The sequence below is a fragment of the Ictalurus furcatus genome, chromosome 18 (genome assembly GCF_023375685.1).
Source record: "Ictalurus furcatus strain D&B chromosome 18, Billie_1.0, whole genome shotgun sequence".
NCBI classification, from domain to species: domain Eukaryota; kingdom Metazoa; phylum Chordata; class Actinopteri; order Siluriformes; family Ictaluridae; genus Ictalurus; species Ictalurus furcatus.
In genome coordinates, this window is record NC_071272.1 from 626,390 (window position 1) to 639,930 (window position 13,541).

At 39.4% G+C, this 13,541-nt stretch overlaps 1 protein-coding gene across 8 annotated transcripts in view; it reads right to left on the minus strand.

Moving 5' to 3' along the window:
* The window catches only part of LOC128622889 (formin-binding protein 1), a 64,363-nt gene that overhangs the window by 40,535 nt on the left and 10,287 nt on the right, over window positions 1–13,541 (minus strand). The window contains exon 1 of one of the 8 annotated variants that reach the window (XM_053649684.1): window positions 12,519–13,423. The exons of 1 other annotated variant lie outside the window; for it this stretch is intronic. In XM_053649684.1, coding sequence (XP_053505659.1) covers window positions 12,519–12,566 — 48 coding nt within the window. In that variant the 5' untranslated portion in view covers window positions 12,567–13,423. Of the gene's footprint in view, window positions 1–12,518; window positions 13,424–13,541 lie in introns of those variants that run through there. 6 more of the 8 variants (XM_053649689.1, XM_053649686.1, XM_053649690.1 and 3 more) reach the window with 6 other exon arrangements.

Genomic DNA, 13,541 nt, shown 5'->3' on the forward strand with positions numbered 1-13,541 from the left:
GAAGGATGTGGCCGCTGATGCCTCGGGTCCATAATTAGATATACCTCCCCATCAAGATCTGTTTTTGCGTGCTCAATTCACCGCTCTCGATCACCTTTACTGTCTATCGAGTGTGTGTAAGTGGACGTGTACACTATAATACAAGATGAGAAAGGATTCAGGACCGACGCCGTTTTAGCGTGTCGTTTTGTTTTACTGCTGAGCAGTTAAGGCATTCAGTTGTTCTCTAATATACGTTAGAAGCTATAGAATAATAGATTATATTGCTTCTTACTCATTTGTAAAGTTTAGCTAGAGAACTTGGGATAGCCAGCTGGTTCTCTTCATGCTCCGGCAGCACTGAAGTCAGCCATAGAGCAACTGGGACAAAAGCTGGAACGTCCCTTTCATCCCTTACTGGTATTCCGGCTCATTAAAGCACGTTATCCTCTTCTATTAAACCCAATAAACAAAATACTTAATGCTTCAAAACGTTTAAAAAGTCATGATATGACCCCTTTAAGGTCATGTGATCTACACATCCCGGGATGAAGGGGGTTGTGTTAATCCGGAGGCTTGTTATGACATGTCTTTATATTCTAATTTTAGTGAATATGGCCTCTGAATCGAGGTATTTTATTGGCCCGTATGGTGTGTGGGGTTGCTAAGGGTGTGTGATAATTAAAAAAATGTTCATGAGACATAGTTTAAGTTCAACATCTACAATTAATATTTTTTTTATATAGGAATAAAAGCAATTTTTACAAAAGAATTTACCAAGTAATCTTTTAATAGAATTTAGAATTTTACATTGCACTTGGTACAACAAAAACAACAACTATGTAGGTGGTATTGATGGCCCTCAGGAAAAGGGTATGATGATGTCAATATCAGATCATCAACTACTTGTACTGACTGTATCTTACTTTCTTTGTGTGTGTGTGTGTGTGTGTGTGTGTGTGTGTGCGTGTGTGTGTGTGCGTTTGTGCATGCACATGTGTGTGTAGTGCTACTCATGACCAGAGGAGGCATTAAAAGACCAACATCTCACAGAAATGTGCTCACAGTCATACACAGAGTTGAGCTGTAACAAAATAATGACGTTACATACTCAGGGAAGGAAAAAACAGAAGAATCTGTCTTTACAGTACACTTACACCATAGTTTTTAGGAGAAGCTTTGGAAAAGCTTCCAAAGCTACTCCAGACATTGGCTACTTTGATTTGGTGAAAACCTTCTTCCATTGTAATGCAGGTAAATAATTCACTTGTTGACAAATAAAGAGTGGGGTGCGATGAGCAGCGTCTGGGGTTCCTGGTTCGATCCTGGTCTCAGGTTATTATAGGTGTGGATTTTCTTTTCTCATGTTTGTTTCCTACAGGTTCTCCGGTTTCTTCCCACTTCCCAAAAAGCATACCAGCAGGTGGATTTTCTATGCTATATCATCCCTAGGTGTGAATAGGCGTATTCAACACAATCCTCCCACAACAACGGAGAACAAAGCTGAGTTTACGGAGAGCATGCTGGGTTTAAACACCTCCAATACAACTGGATCCTGGACTTTCTGACTGGGAGACCCCAGTCCATCAGAATGAGCAACTCCACCTCCAACTCCACCTCACTGAACACCGGCGCCCCTCAGGGCTGTGTGCTCAGTCCTCAGGGCTGTGTACTCAGTCCACTGCTGTTTACCCCGTTGACTCATGACTGTGCTGCGAAGTTCAGTTCCATTCACGTCATCAATTCTGCTGACGACACTACAGTTATGGGCCTCATCAGCAACACTGATGAGTCAGCGTACAGGGAGGAGGTGAACCAGCTCGCAGAATGGTGTAGAGACAACAATATATCTCTTAATGTTGATAAGACTAAAGAGCTGGAGGTCCACTTCAGGAGAACCCGAGTGGACCACTCACCCCTGCGCATCGATGGAACAACTGTGGAGAGAGTCAAAAGCTCCAAGTTTTTTGGTGTGCCCATGATCACCAAAAATGTCAAACATAAACATGTTTACGTTTTATATGTCATATAAGTTTGTAATCACACGTGTTTGTGTCATGGTACTCATGTAGGCTAGCTAGTGGATTATTTTTTAAATTATTAAACACCGAAAAGTGGTTAGACTCTTATATACAAACTGTCTACAGAACCTCAAAACCTTAAAACAAAAACAATAGCAAGCTACTTAAATTTGTAGCCGAAAGCTAACTGAGAGCTCGTCTGGCTTTTTTTGTTTTTTTTAGCCGAGAGTCTTCATTTCCAGTAATGCAGCATAGTGCGCATCGATGCGCCATGGTTCTTGCGATGAATTGTGGGATGTTTTTAGGGAGCGAACGTTCCAGTGCACTTGAGACAGCCCTTAAAATAGCCGACTCCCTGATCAGTGCCCTGACTACTGAACTAGGGAGCTGGTAGAGACACACCCCGAGTGTGTTCCTGAGATAAGGTCTGGATCTACCATAACCCTGACCAGGGGAAATCGTTTACAATATCATTTTACTTTAATGTCTCTTTGTGCTCGATGGTTTTGGTCTTGTGTTCATGTTACTGCCATCAGTGTTCAGACATGAATTTTTTAACAATTTGTTGAGTACCGTGCCCGATGCTCCCTGGGATAGGCTCCAGGTTTCCCCGTGACCCTGAAAAGGATAAAGCGGTATAGAAGATGGATGGATGGATGGATTGCTGAGTACACACTGCTTCACGCACGGAATGTCTCTTATTCTCAGTTCAATGTCTTATGCAATGTAATGAGCATTTACAGAGCCATATAAGTGTTTTTAACTTTTCATACTTTTGATAGAAAAGTAATTCTCTTATTTGAGTTGTACTAGGCTAGATCAGCGTGTGCTGGGCTACTAACGGTCCAGTAAAACAAAGAGCGTTAGTTTAAACAGCTTGATTAGTTTGTTCTTTTGCACAGTTCCAGTCCTTTCACGTTGGTCCCGGACCATTCCGCGTAAAGAGTAAGAAGTAATAAACATGTTCAGTAAAATTACAGAAGGATGATATGGCACAAATGTTGCATTCTGAATAAGTCACTTTTGAATGTTTTGTAATGGAATATATTCGAGACTCCATTTATAAAGGTGTACAGTATACACAGTGTATATAGTATAGTGTAAAGGTGTATTCAGTACCATCAGTAATGTGTGCAGAGGGGACCACTGGACATACCGTAGGGGTGAGCTTACACAAGTGTGCGACTCACAATGTATTAATATGGATTAATATAATACCACAGGAAGAAGCCTACACACACACACACACACACGCGCGCACGCACGCACACACACGCACGCACGCACACACACAGACCTGTATGAAAAGATTTCCTCGGAACATCAGAAAGAGGTTTCCTGTTTTGTCACCTTAGAAAAAGCTCCTCACAGTCCTCATTGTGTGTGTGTGTGTGTGTGTGTGTGTGTGTGTGTGTGTGTGTGTGCTCTGTGTTTTCGATTCTAGTGCTTGCAGGCAATTTATTTTTAAATTGCAAGGACAAATATTAGTGCGAAATGCTCAAACGCTAGTGTGTGTTTCAGTAACACAGCCTCTTTGTGTTATGGAATGTACTAGAACAATGCTACTGTAAACTCTTAGGCCAGACACACACACACACACACACTCACACACACTCATGACAAGACCTTTGCTTACACACAGCTCTTTCATTCATTTTCTCTCCCACCCAAGACAAGGCATTTTCAGTCCTTGTGTGTAACACACACACACACACACACACACACACACACAAAATCATAATGTGCTTTTGTTTTTCTTTACAGCTCTTATACACACTTGTAAAGTCAAGTTTATGACTGGAATTATCTGTTTGTACGTCTGTAATTACATCTGTCATTTTTATTTCAGTGTTATTTCCTATAACGGTCACGGTCATATCTAATGACCGAGTATCTTTTAGTCAAATTTCACCGTTCATTTTCAAAACCTTTCTGGGTAAAAAACAGCTACATGAGCAGTGATATAATCAGGGCGTGACGGTGGAATCATCCAGTCAGGTTTTCATTTCCAAATCAAAACCAGTTATGGAAACCAATGAAAATCAGGGACCAGTTACTGTGAAGAAGTATGCACGGCATCATGGGAGGCTGGAAAAACATACAGCATTAATTGGTTTTCACATTGTAGCTCTGAAAAAGCTTAAATCCACAAAACCCGTCTGCATGTGTTCGGCAAAACAGTTTCAACTTAGTATAAATATGAAGACGTTTCTTACAAACATCAGCCACCATCGCACACTGGGAACAGCTGTTCACCTTTGAGTTACACACACACACACGCACACACACACACACACACACACACCACAGTTCACAGTTGGCCGGTAAAATACATATTTATAGAAGCGCATGCTTCCAGGAATGCAGGACTGACAGTTTAGCGAATGTGTTATCTGTAAGAGTGTGTGTATGGATTGTGGCAGAAAAACAGTTTACATGAGTGTATGAAGCTGAAATTTACATTCATGTGTTAGTATTAAATTCATTTATTCATATTCAGTAAACACATCCTGATCAGGGCCACGGTGGAGCTGGAGCATATCCCTGGAACGCTAGGCACGAGGTGGGAATACACAGCAGTTCATCTCAGGACACCACACACACGCACACACACACACGCACACACACACACACACTCATTCAATCCTAGGGTCAGTTTAGAGTCACCAATCCACCGATAACCTGTTTAATTTGAGGGTTTTATTGACTTAAGTTCAACTAAAATAAAAATAACTTTGGCAAAACTGACTATTATTACCACGAGCATTACATAGCTACCGTGTTTAGAAATGATGACATGAACAGGTATGAAAGCGCGAGTTCAACAGCCCGAACCAGCAGGCACTACACAACTTTATCAGCTCTATGCAGCAAGGAAGACATTTATCAGCTCGCTTCATGTTCGCTGATTTTATGCAAGTGACAGAATTCTGGCAAATCCAAAAATGTGAAATAAAGCAAAAATGGGGCAAATAAAGGAGACACGGAATGTACGAGCTGTACAAGAAATTACCCAGCATGCACTTTAGGACCAGGTGATGTAATGAAACACTTCTAGGTATTGTCTGTTTAATCTGCCTGATACCGATCTTCACATTACATCAGGTGAATTATAAGCTCCCTGTTTACTTTTTAAGCAACATGTTAATATTTTCTGTTAACGTTTACAGCACCACACCATAACAGCACTAAATAGACCTAAATGTGAACACACAGTGTCTTGTTTGTTTATTTAAAAAAAAATGTTAAGAACTAATTTAATGTCATGTTTTGCAGAATGTATATGTGAGAATACTATTGATAATGTGTACACTGCTACAAGATAATACAAAAACTGCACACACACACACACACACACACATTCCTGTAATTATAACATTTTGGGGTCAGTAGTCCCACCCATGTGTTGTGGGGACACCACTTTCCTGAGGTCCTACAGATGTGAAAAAAATCAGGCATGTATAATTTAAGCCTGAGAAAACAAATATCACAAAATTTCTGTGCTTGGTTTTTTCACACCTAATGGGGACATAACAAGAACTCATCATTAATGGGGACCTAATTTGCATACACAGCAAATTAGCTGGTTTTCATGCCACACACACACACACACACACACACACACACACACACCTTATCTGTGCTTGTTTTTACCGTCCATAAAATGTTGTCAAACTAAAGTTAATTATATTTATAACTAGCAAGTGCTTAAGATATCTGAGAATTATTTCAGGATGACATTTTTTGTTTTTCATCAACTTTAAAGCTGATTAACTTAAAAATATATATTACTCTGATAGATTAAAAGTGACTATCACTCACTTTTATATACTCATAATAACTACTCGGCCAAGTGAGGAACAGAATATAGGTTTACTCTACTGCATCATTTCATAATTGTGTATTACAGGCCTACATTCCTTATAATGTGGCCCTATAGATATTTTTATTTGAATCTATGACTCTTTGGGATAGCGGTATTATTTACTGGAGGAAGTGTTGGTGATGGAAACTGGGTCATCCTGCGTGATAAACCCACAAACCCATATGAAAAGACACAGAGATTGTTCATTAGATCTATTTTTGTTATAGACCACTCACCAACACACAGGCCTCTTCCTGTTTGTTAATATAACACAAATATATAAATAATGCATGTTTATTTGCCTAAGCCCCGTTTCTGGGGCCCATGATGTACATCACTGACTGTATTACGTTTGTAAAATCACATTACAGTCAACTAGCCTTAATGTTGTTAAGGGTGTTATTTAGTTATCATAGTATCTAACCGTGTTCTTAATGAAATACTTGACATAGTTTTTAAGATCTATATTACGGTGAGTGTAAAGTTCAGGAATAACCGGTCAGTGGGGACGCTTCTGCTGCCAACACGTCTACTCCTTCTTGTTACTAATTTATATGCCTCAAATACCCTTAAATATATATTTCAAACAGAAATTAAGCTATTAAAGAAAAACTATTTCAGACATTTGACCTTGCTATGACCTTGATCTTGTTTGGATCAATTCCAGAATGTAATCGATTCACCCTCAGGTTACGATGATAATTCCATATAAATTCTACAAAAATTCAACCACACGTTCTTGAGCTATTGCGCTAACAACACTCTCTCTCTCACACTCTCTCTCTCTCCCACACACACACACACACACACACACACACACACACACACACACGTGTGTTTAGGTGGCAGAGTCATAAAGAGTTCTAATGGCTGGAATAAATTATTATGATAGTTCATATCTGAACTGCTGTTAAATCTGTGCTGTAATCATAAGGGGGTCCTTGTAAATTCTGTTACTCTGGAAGGAGTCCCTTGACGATGAGTTTTCACAAAATACCGCTTTATATCGCCTGTTTTTGCTCTTATCCGAAAATACTTCAAAGAGGCGATTTACAACGGGTTCAGAGATTTTAGACGGCTCTCCGCACGCACGCACGCACGCACGCACGCACGCAGCTTCATGGAAACTTTTCTGGGCCAGAGAGAAATGTAATGAGGTCAAAGGTTACACAAAGCCTTGAGTGAGAGTGAGATCCTAAATAAAGACTGACCTCTGCTCTTCACTTCAACCTCTCTCTGTGGGAGGGGAACGATAGAGAGGGGGCGGAGACAGAGAGTAAGTCTAGGACTGCACCATTGTGTTTTTAAACATAATATATTAATCTAACGTGTTTTTAAACCACTCTCCTGTGTTACCCTGCATACACACACACACACACACACACACACAGATTCACATCCTGCGGGCACACTGTGCACACTGAGCAGTGCAAAACAAAACACAAATATGAAAACAAAATAACAAATGAGACAAAACGGAAAAGGTAGGTATATTTTGTGAATGAATTACATACCACTGATTGGACGACAGATCTGTCAATCAAGACGGTAGAGTACACAGTGCATAGTGTAAGTGTGTAGTACGTCATTTGGGACACAACTTTAGTATTTACTCTCCGAAGCGTGTTTTCGGAACAGGAGTAACGTAATGAGTAAACGAACCCCGTGCCACGCGCAGACCGGCTAATCCATACTGAGATTCATTCACAACGAATTTCATAATCGATTATTATTGAGTATTTGTTGCGGCTCTACACAAAATATACCTACCTTTTCCGTTTAGTCTGATTCGTTCATGTACATTCGTCCACCGTACAAATCAGACTCAGTTCATTAGCATACTTCATTAAAAAGGAAAAAAGAAAGAAAGAAAGAAAGAAAAGAGGAAATTATTGAAACATTAAGAAAAAATATTTAGAAATATCAATAAAAACCACTTCATGAATGTGGAAAGCCACTGACTTTGCATACATCTGGCCAAACCCAAACACCCAATACCAAACATGTGCACATATCTGGCAACCATTTAGCAAATCAAAAGCCGCCCTGAGAGTTTAGGGGTATAAGACAATCCACCAACACACACACACACACACACACACACACACACACACACAAGTGTTAGCTGCAAATCCGAATATCTAGTTTTTCCAGAATGTTCTCTGCATGTGAGAGATATTCAAATAGGCACAGGGTTCTGTGATCACAACTTCTTCCTGTTTCTACCTCTCACTTCCTCCTGTGTGTGTTAACCAACACACACTCACACACACTTCATTTTCAGGCTCATTAAATGATATTTTAGTAGTACTATTACATGATTTTTACATGTATAATGTTAGACCTTGCTCAAAAAATTAGATTTATCAATTATCAGAACAGCTAGTATCACCCACACACACACCCACACACACCCACCCACACCCACACCATGTCCCTTCTTTCTCTGTATATCAGACAACACAAACTCAAAACACTTTTCTCCCATGTGCAAAGGGAAGGCCCACACATTAATACATTAATATATTATGAATGTATTAATACATAAATGCCTATCAATACGCATCCTTTACAGATTAAAGCTGTGGACGTGAAGATCTTTTACCCTCTCTAGAAGAAAAATGCTAGCTAGCTACATGCGGAAGAACATTGTGTAATGTGGGTCGTGCTGCAGTGCGTGGATTAATCTCACATCTGCACAAGTCCGTACACATTCACTGAGAACTGGATTACACAGCAAGACAATGATCCAAATCACAGGAGTAAATCCACCTCTGAATGGCTCAAAAAATGCGACATTAAAGTTTTGGAGTGGCCTAGTCAAAGTTCTGACTTGAACCAAGTGAGATGCTGTGGCAGGACCGTAACGCGGGCAGTCCATGCTCGAAAACCCTCCAGTGTTCGGAAGCGTTTGGTTGCAGTTATCGCTGCTAGGGATGGAACGACCAGATTTAAAGTTTAAAGGGGAAATTAGTTTTTCACATGGTGAGAAGTGCTGGATAATCTTTTTCTGCTTCAGTAAAAAAAAAAAAATGAAGGAAGCCCTAAATCTGGGGCATGACGATAAGCGTACTCCTCCTGATGTATGATGTACGAGTCATACATCAGCAGACGCTCCTGGAACAGCTCTGTTCTACTGAATTCTACTGTACTGATTTGATGATCTTTTTTCAATAGACATTTTCACAAAGCAGCTAAACAGAAATCCAGATATAAATGTAGGTCCCTAATGAACGAGAAAAAACCTTGAGCGCAACCAGCCTCAAAAGGGAACCCATCCTCTTCTGCGCGACACGGGTGGGAATGGAAATCATGTTTATTATACAGTTACCGATCGTCACAGTAAAACTGTATTTTACTCAACAATCAGGAGTTTTTTTAAACAAAAATATACACATGACTGTAGCTTAATATAAGTATATTTATAATTGAATAATAATAACTATATTTCCTTATAGTTTCACTGTAGCTACTGAATTATTCACAGTAGTTACTGAATATGTCAGATACGGTGAATAACAGAATAATAAGTTAAGAGTTAAAATAGTTAAAGTAACATTTCCACTAATCCAACACAAGCGTAGGTCTCAAACCACACGTTTATTTTGGTGACCGATGGTAAATAAATGCGGCAAGGGATCAAGGAACACGGGCACACGTTATCCAAAGCGAACAGCTGCTATATCCTAAATCTCTGAAACGTTAACTAACGTACACAATGACCGTATAAGCTAGGCTACAAGCTAATAGCTATCGATCACAATAAAAACTGAATACAAAATAGAACTAAGCAGAGACAGAGTTGGATGGTAGAGTTAGAATTCTTATTGAAAATTGAAAAAGGGAGACTTTAGAAAAACATGAAACAATTTTTTCAATTAGTTTTGATATGTACTGAGAAGAAAGTAGACGAATTAAATTATTCTTCGGAAATGTAGTGCGTAAAAGCAAAAAATGCACAGCTGAAGTACAGTAAAAGTATAGATTATTTAAATAAAGTAAAAAAAGACCTTTAAAAACACTGACAGTACTACTTTATTCCCCACTTCTGGGAACAACAGCTTAATATCTTTGCACTTTCTGTGCTATGACATCATTGCACTTTCTGTGCTACGACTACTGATTCATCGTTTAAATCCGTTCCGCTAACGTTTAGCTACAAATTTCCTGTTACCCTCAGTTAGCATGAGGCTAAGCTATTGCTCCCATAGTGTTAGGCTGGCATTAGCGTATCTATGATTAGCACAGACCAAACAATTTGGTCGAGTTTCCATGGCTACATGACCAACATGGCCACATGTGAGCATGTACGCCTGTTTGTAAATTCACACTGTGGTTTCTATAGCAACCTGGTGACTTTTCTTTTCTCGGGTTGAGTCAAAGAAAAACTCTGAAATAAGGAAGTCATAAGAGAGAAATGTGGAATTAAGCAATGCGAGACTAGCATCGGAGCTTTCGTGCTTTTCACTCGCCGTCTTCACGTTCCTGTGTACTCATGTATGAATATGGCTGACACACACACACACACACACACACACACCAGAGGTGTAGGCTTTAATTACATGCATATATAATTATATGCACCGTGCACATTTTAAAAAATCAGCTGATTAATCGGTTATCGCAGGTACCGCCCAACTTATCGGTATCTGTAAAATTCATTATCGGTCGACCTCTCCTTCACATACTGCAGCTGATCTTATCATTCTCAAATCTCATGCAATACTCTCTGTGTGTGTGTGTGTGTGTGTGTGTGTGTGTTCGTGTGTGCAGACAGCTAATAGGTTAGAGTTCAGGTAAGTACTTCCTCAAGTGGCTTGGTCACTTCCTCTGCTAATACATAAAAAGAATAGCTTGTAAAAGCAGCACCTCTCGCTCTCATCTATACACACACACACACACACACATACACTCACACACACACACACTAGCTCAAGTTACAACCCTCAGTCTGCCCCTAGCAGAAGTTAGTGTGTGCGTGCTTGTCATTTCAGTCTATATTCAGTGTGTATGTGGCATGTTAAAGGTTTCAGTAGTCTACGTGTAGTGTTTCACTTCTGAATGGCTACAATTAAACAATTACACTATGAGAACAGATCAAATAAAATCAAACGGCTTAAATTATTCATAAAGACTATTTAAATGAAAACAGACACCAGTATATTTTGAAGCTTCTGCTGAGCATTTTATGAAACTGGACTACTCGCTAATAAGTTTTCCTATTGCGATCCCACTTCGGATTGTGTTCTACATGTGTGTGTGTGTGTGTGTAAAGCGTATTTCCCGAGTTATGTTTAAACGGCTATCACGGTCTAATTACAAACGCGTCTATTTCTATGGACAGTTCATGAGTGCGGTCACATGACTTGTGAATGCTGCTGTCTAAGCCATTGAAATGGCTAGGCCAGGTTTAGATCAAAACAGAACTGCTCTCACACACGATCTGTTCAGCTCATACACGTCTCATATACTGTAACGAGATCATTAACACACTGCATGTGTGCGAACATTTCAGGTTCACGTACTAACGAAACCGACGTCTGGTATTAGCAAGTAACACGTTGTATGCTCTTTCATTTCTGCAAACGAGTAACAGATTTTCTAACGGATATTTTGTGCTTCATTTAGTAAATCTACATAAACATACACGTGTACATTGCAGGAATGTAGAGCAGGCAGAGCGAACCCTACATTCGCTATCGCAAGGAACACGCAGCACTTCAGCTGAGATGTTCTCCATTCAACGTCAAGTGGATACGAGGCAGTAAAGTAATAAATCTAAACAACTGGCCGGAATGATCTTTCAGACCGCTGCTATGGCACGTGTTTCAACATTTTTTCAGTTCCTCACTCGCAGCTTTAATTCATCAATTACTTCCCATTTAATCTTGTGCTATCACATACAACCTCTCATCGAACGTAAATATCTATAGAGACAACATGAGGACCCTAACCCTAACCCTGAGACCGCTGGTGCACCTGGTTGGTTAATAGTTAATACAGACCGCTGGCTTGGTCGGTAAAGCTAGCATGATGTCTAGCATGCAACGTAACCATGACTGCCACTTTTCCACTAATCAGTGCATTATTTATTTTGTGTTTAATTCGTTAGCTTTAGCTCGTTCATTTAGTCTACTAGTGTTTAGGATTTTAGGAGCAAAATAGTCTTAGTGTACTTTAAATAGTTTATTAAAATAAACGTTATTTTCTTTCACACTGTACCTGTATTAAATTCTGTCACCTATAGTGAGTCATTTTAAATATGAATAAAATGACACTGTAATAAATAAATAAATAAATACATACATACAATTATAATACAATACAACTGTGTGCATCCAGAAAGAAGTTTAACCATATGAATGGTTAGCTTATGACCAATATCACTGGCAGTTAGGTACAATTAAGTACTATATATATATATATATATATATATATATATATATATATATATATATATATATAATAAAATAAGTGAGAACTGTGATCATGAGGATTGCTGAAGCATTTCTAGTGCAAACTGAGTACAATGTTTTTATTTTTTTTATATATTTTAAATGGGTCATTTCATTAGATCTTCAGAACTGTAACTTGGTACAAGTCACCAATGGGTTAATAGTGTTATGACCTGGCAATTATAATCACACACTCACCTTCAGCTGTAGTTCTTTAATTAGCGTCTCCGGTTTTCCGTAATCCATGTCAGGTGAAAATTAAAATGTTATATATCGTTGACTCTACACTTCTTGTTCTTCTTCTTCTTTTTTTTTTTTTACAGTGTACAGATTGTACAGTAGTAGACACGGTCACACAAGACACACACTGACAGCTGAGATCTGTCCCTCTCTGTGCAACGTTCCACTCACTTGGCAGTATCTGTAAGTGTGTGTGTGTGTGTGTGTGTGTGTGTGTGTGTGTGTGTCTGTGTGTGTGTGTCTGTGTGTGTGTGTGTCTGTGTGTTGGTTTTTCCCATTCCCACTTTCAGATCTAATTCTCACTTAAGGTTCTCTCCCAGTCACACACACACACACACACACACACACACCGAAGTACAATACACTATGAAAGGTTATCTACTGTTTCATGAAGTCCTGTTTAATTGTCTTATTTCCTGATTCTGAACACCACAAAACAATACCCGTTCATGCCCCGGAATGGTCACACACCTATTAGAAAAGGGAACTTTACCATCTCTGATGGATCTCCTGCAGTCATTACCGATAGAATGAGTCTTAAAGTTGATTTAAGACACATCATGCTAAAATGCTAAAGATCAAAACAGTGTATGTGTATTCGCTGTGTGTAAACGAAGCCGTCTACCGAGTCCAAGTTTTCCCAGCAGAGAGTGCCACAATGCAAAAATAATACTCAAGTAGACAGACAATGTTAGCTCATGCCAGTTGTTATTATTATCTGTACCATCTATGTTCACATAGATATACTATATGGCCAAAAGTATGTGGACACCTGACCATGACCCCTATGTGCGCTTGTTGAACATCCTATTCCAAAGGAATGGCATTAACATGGACTTAGTCCCTCTGTACTGTTATAATAACCTCTACTCTTCTGGGAAAGCTTTCCACTACATTTTGGGAGTGAGTTGTGGAGATATGTTCTCATTCAGCCATAAGAGCATTAGTGAGGCTGGGCACTGATGCATTGTGAGGAGGCCT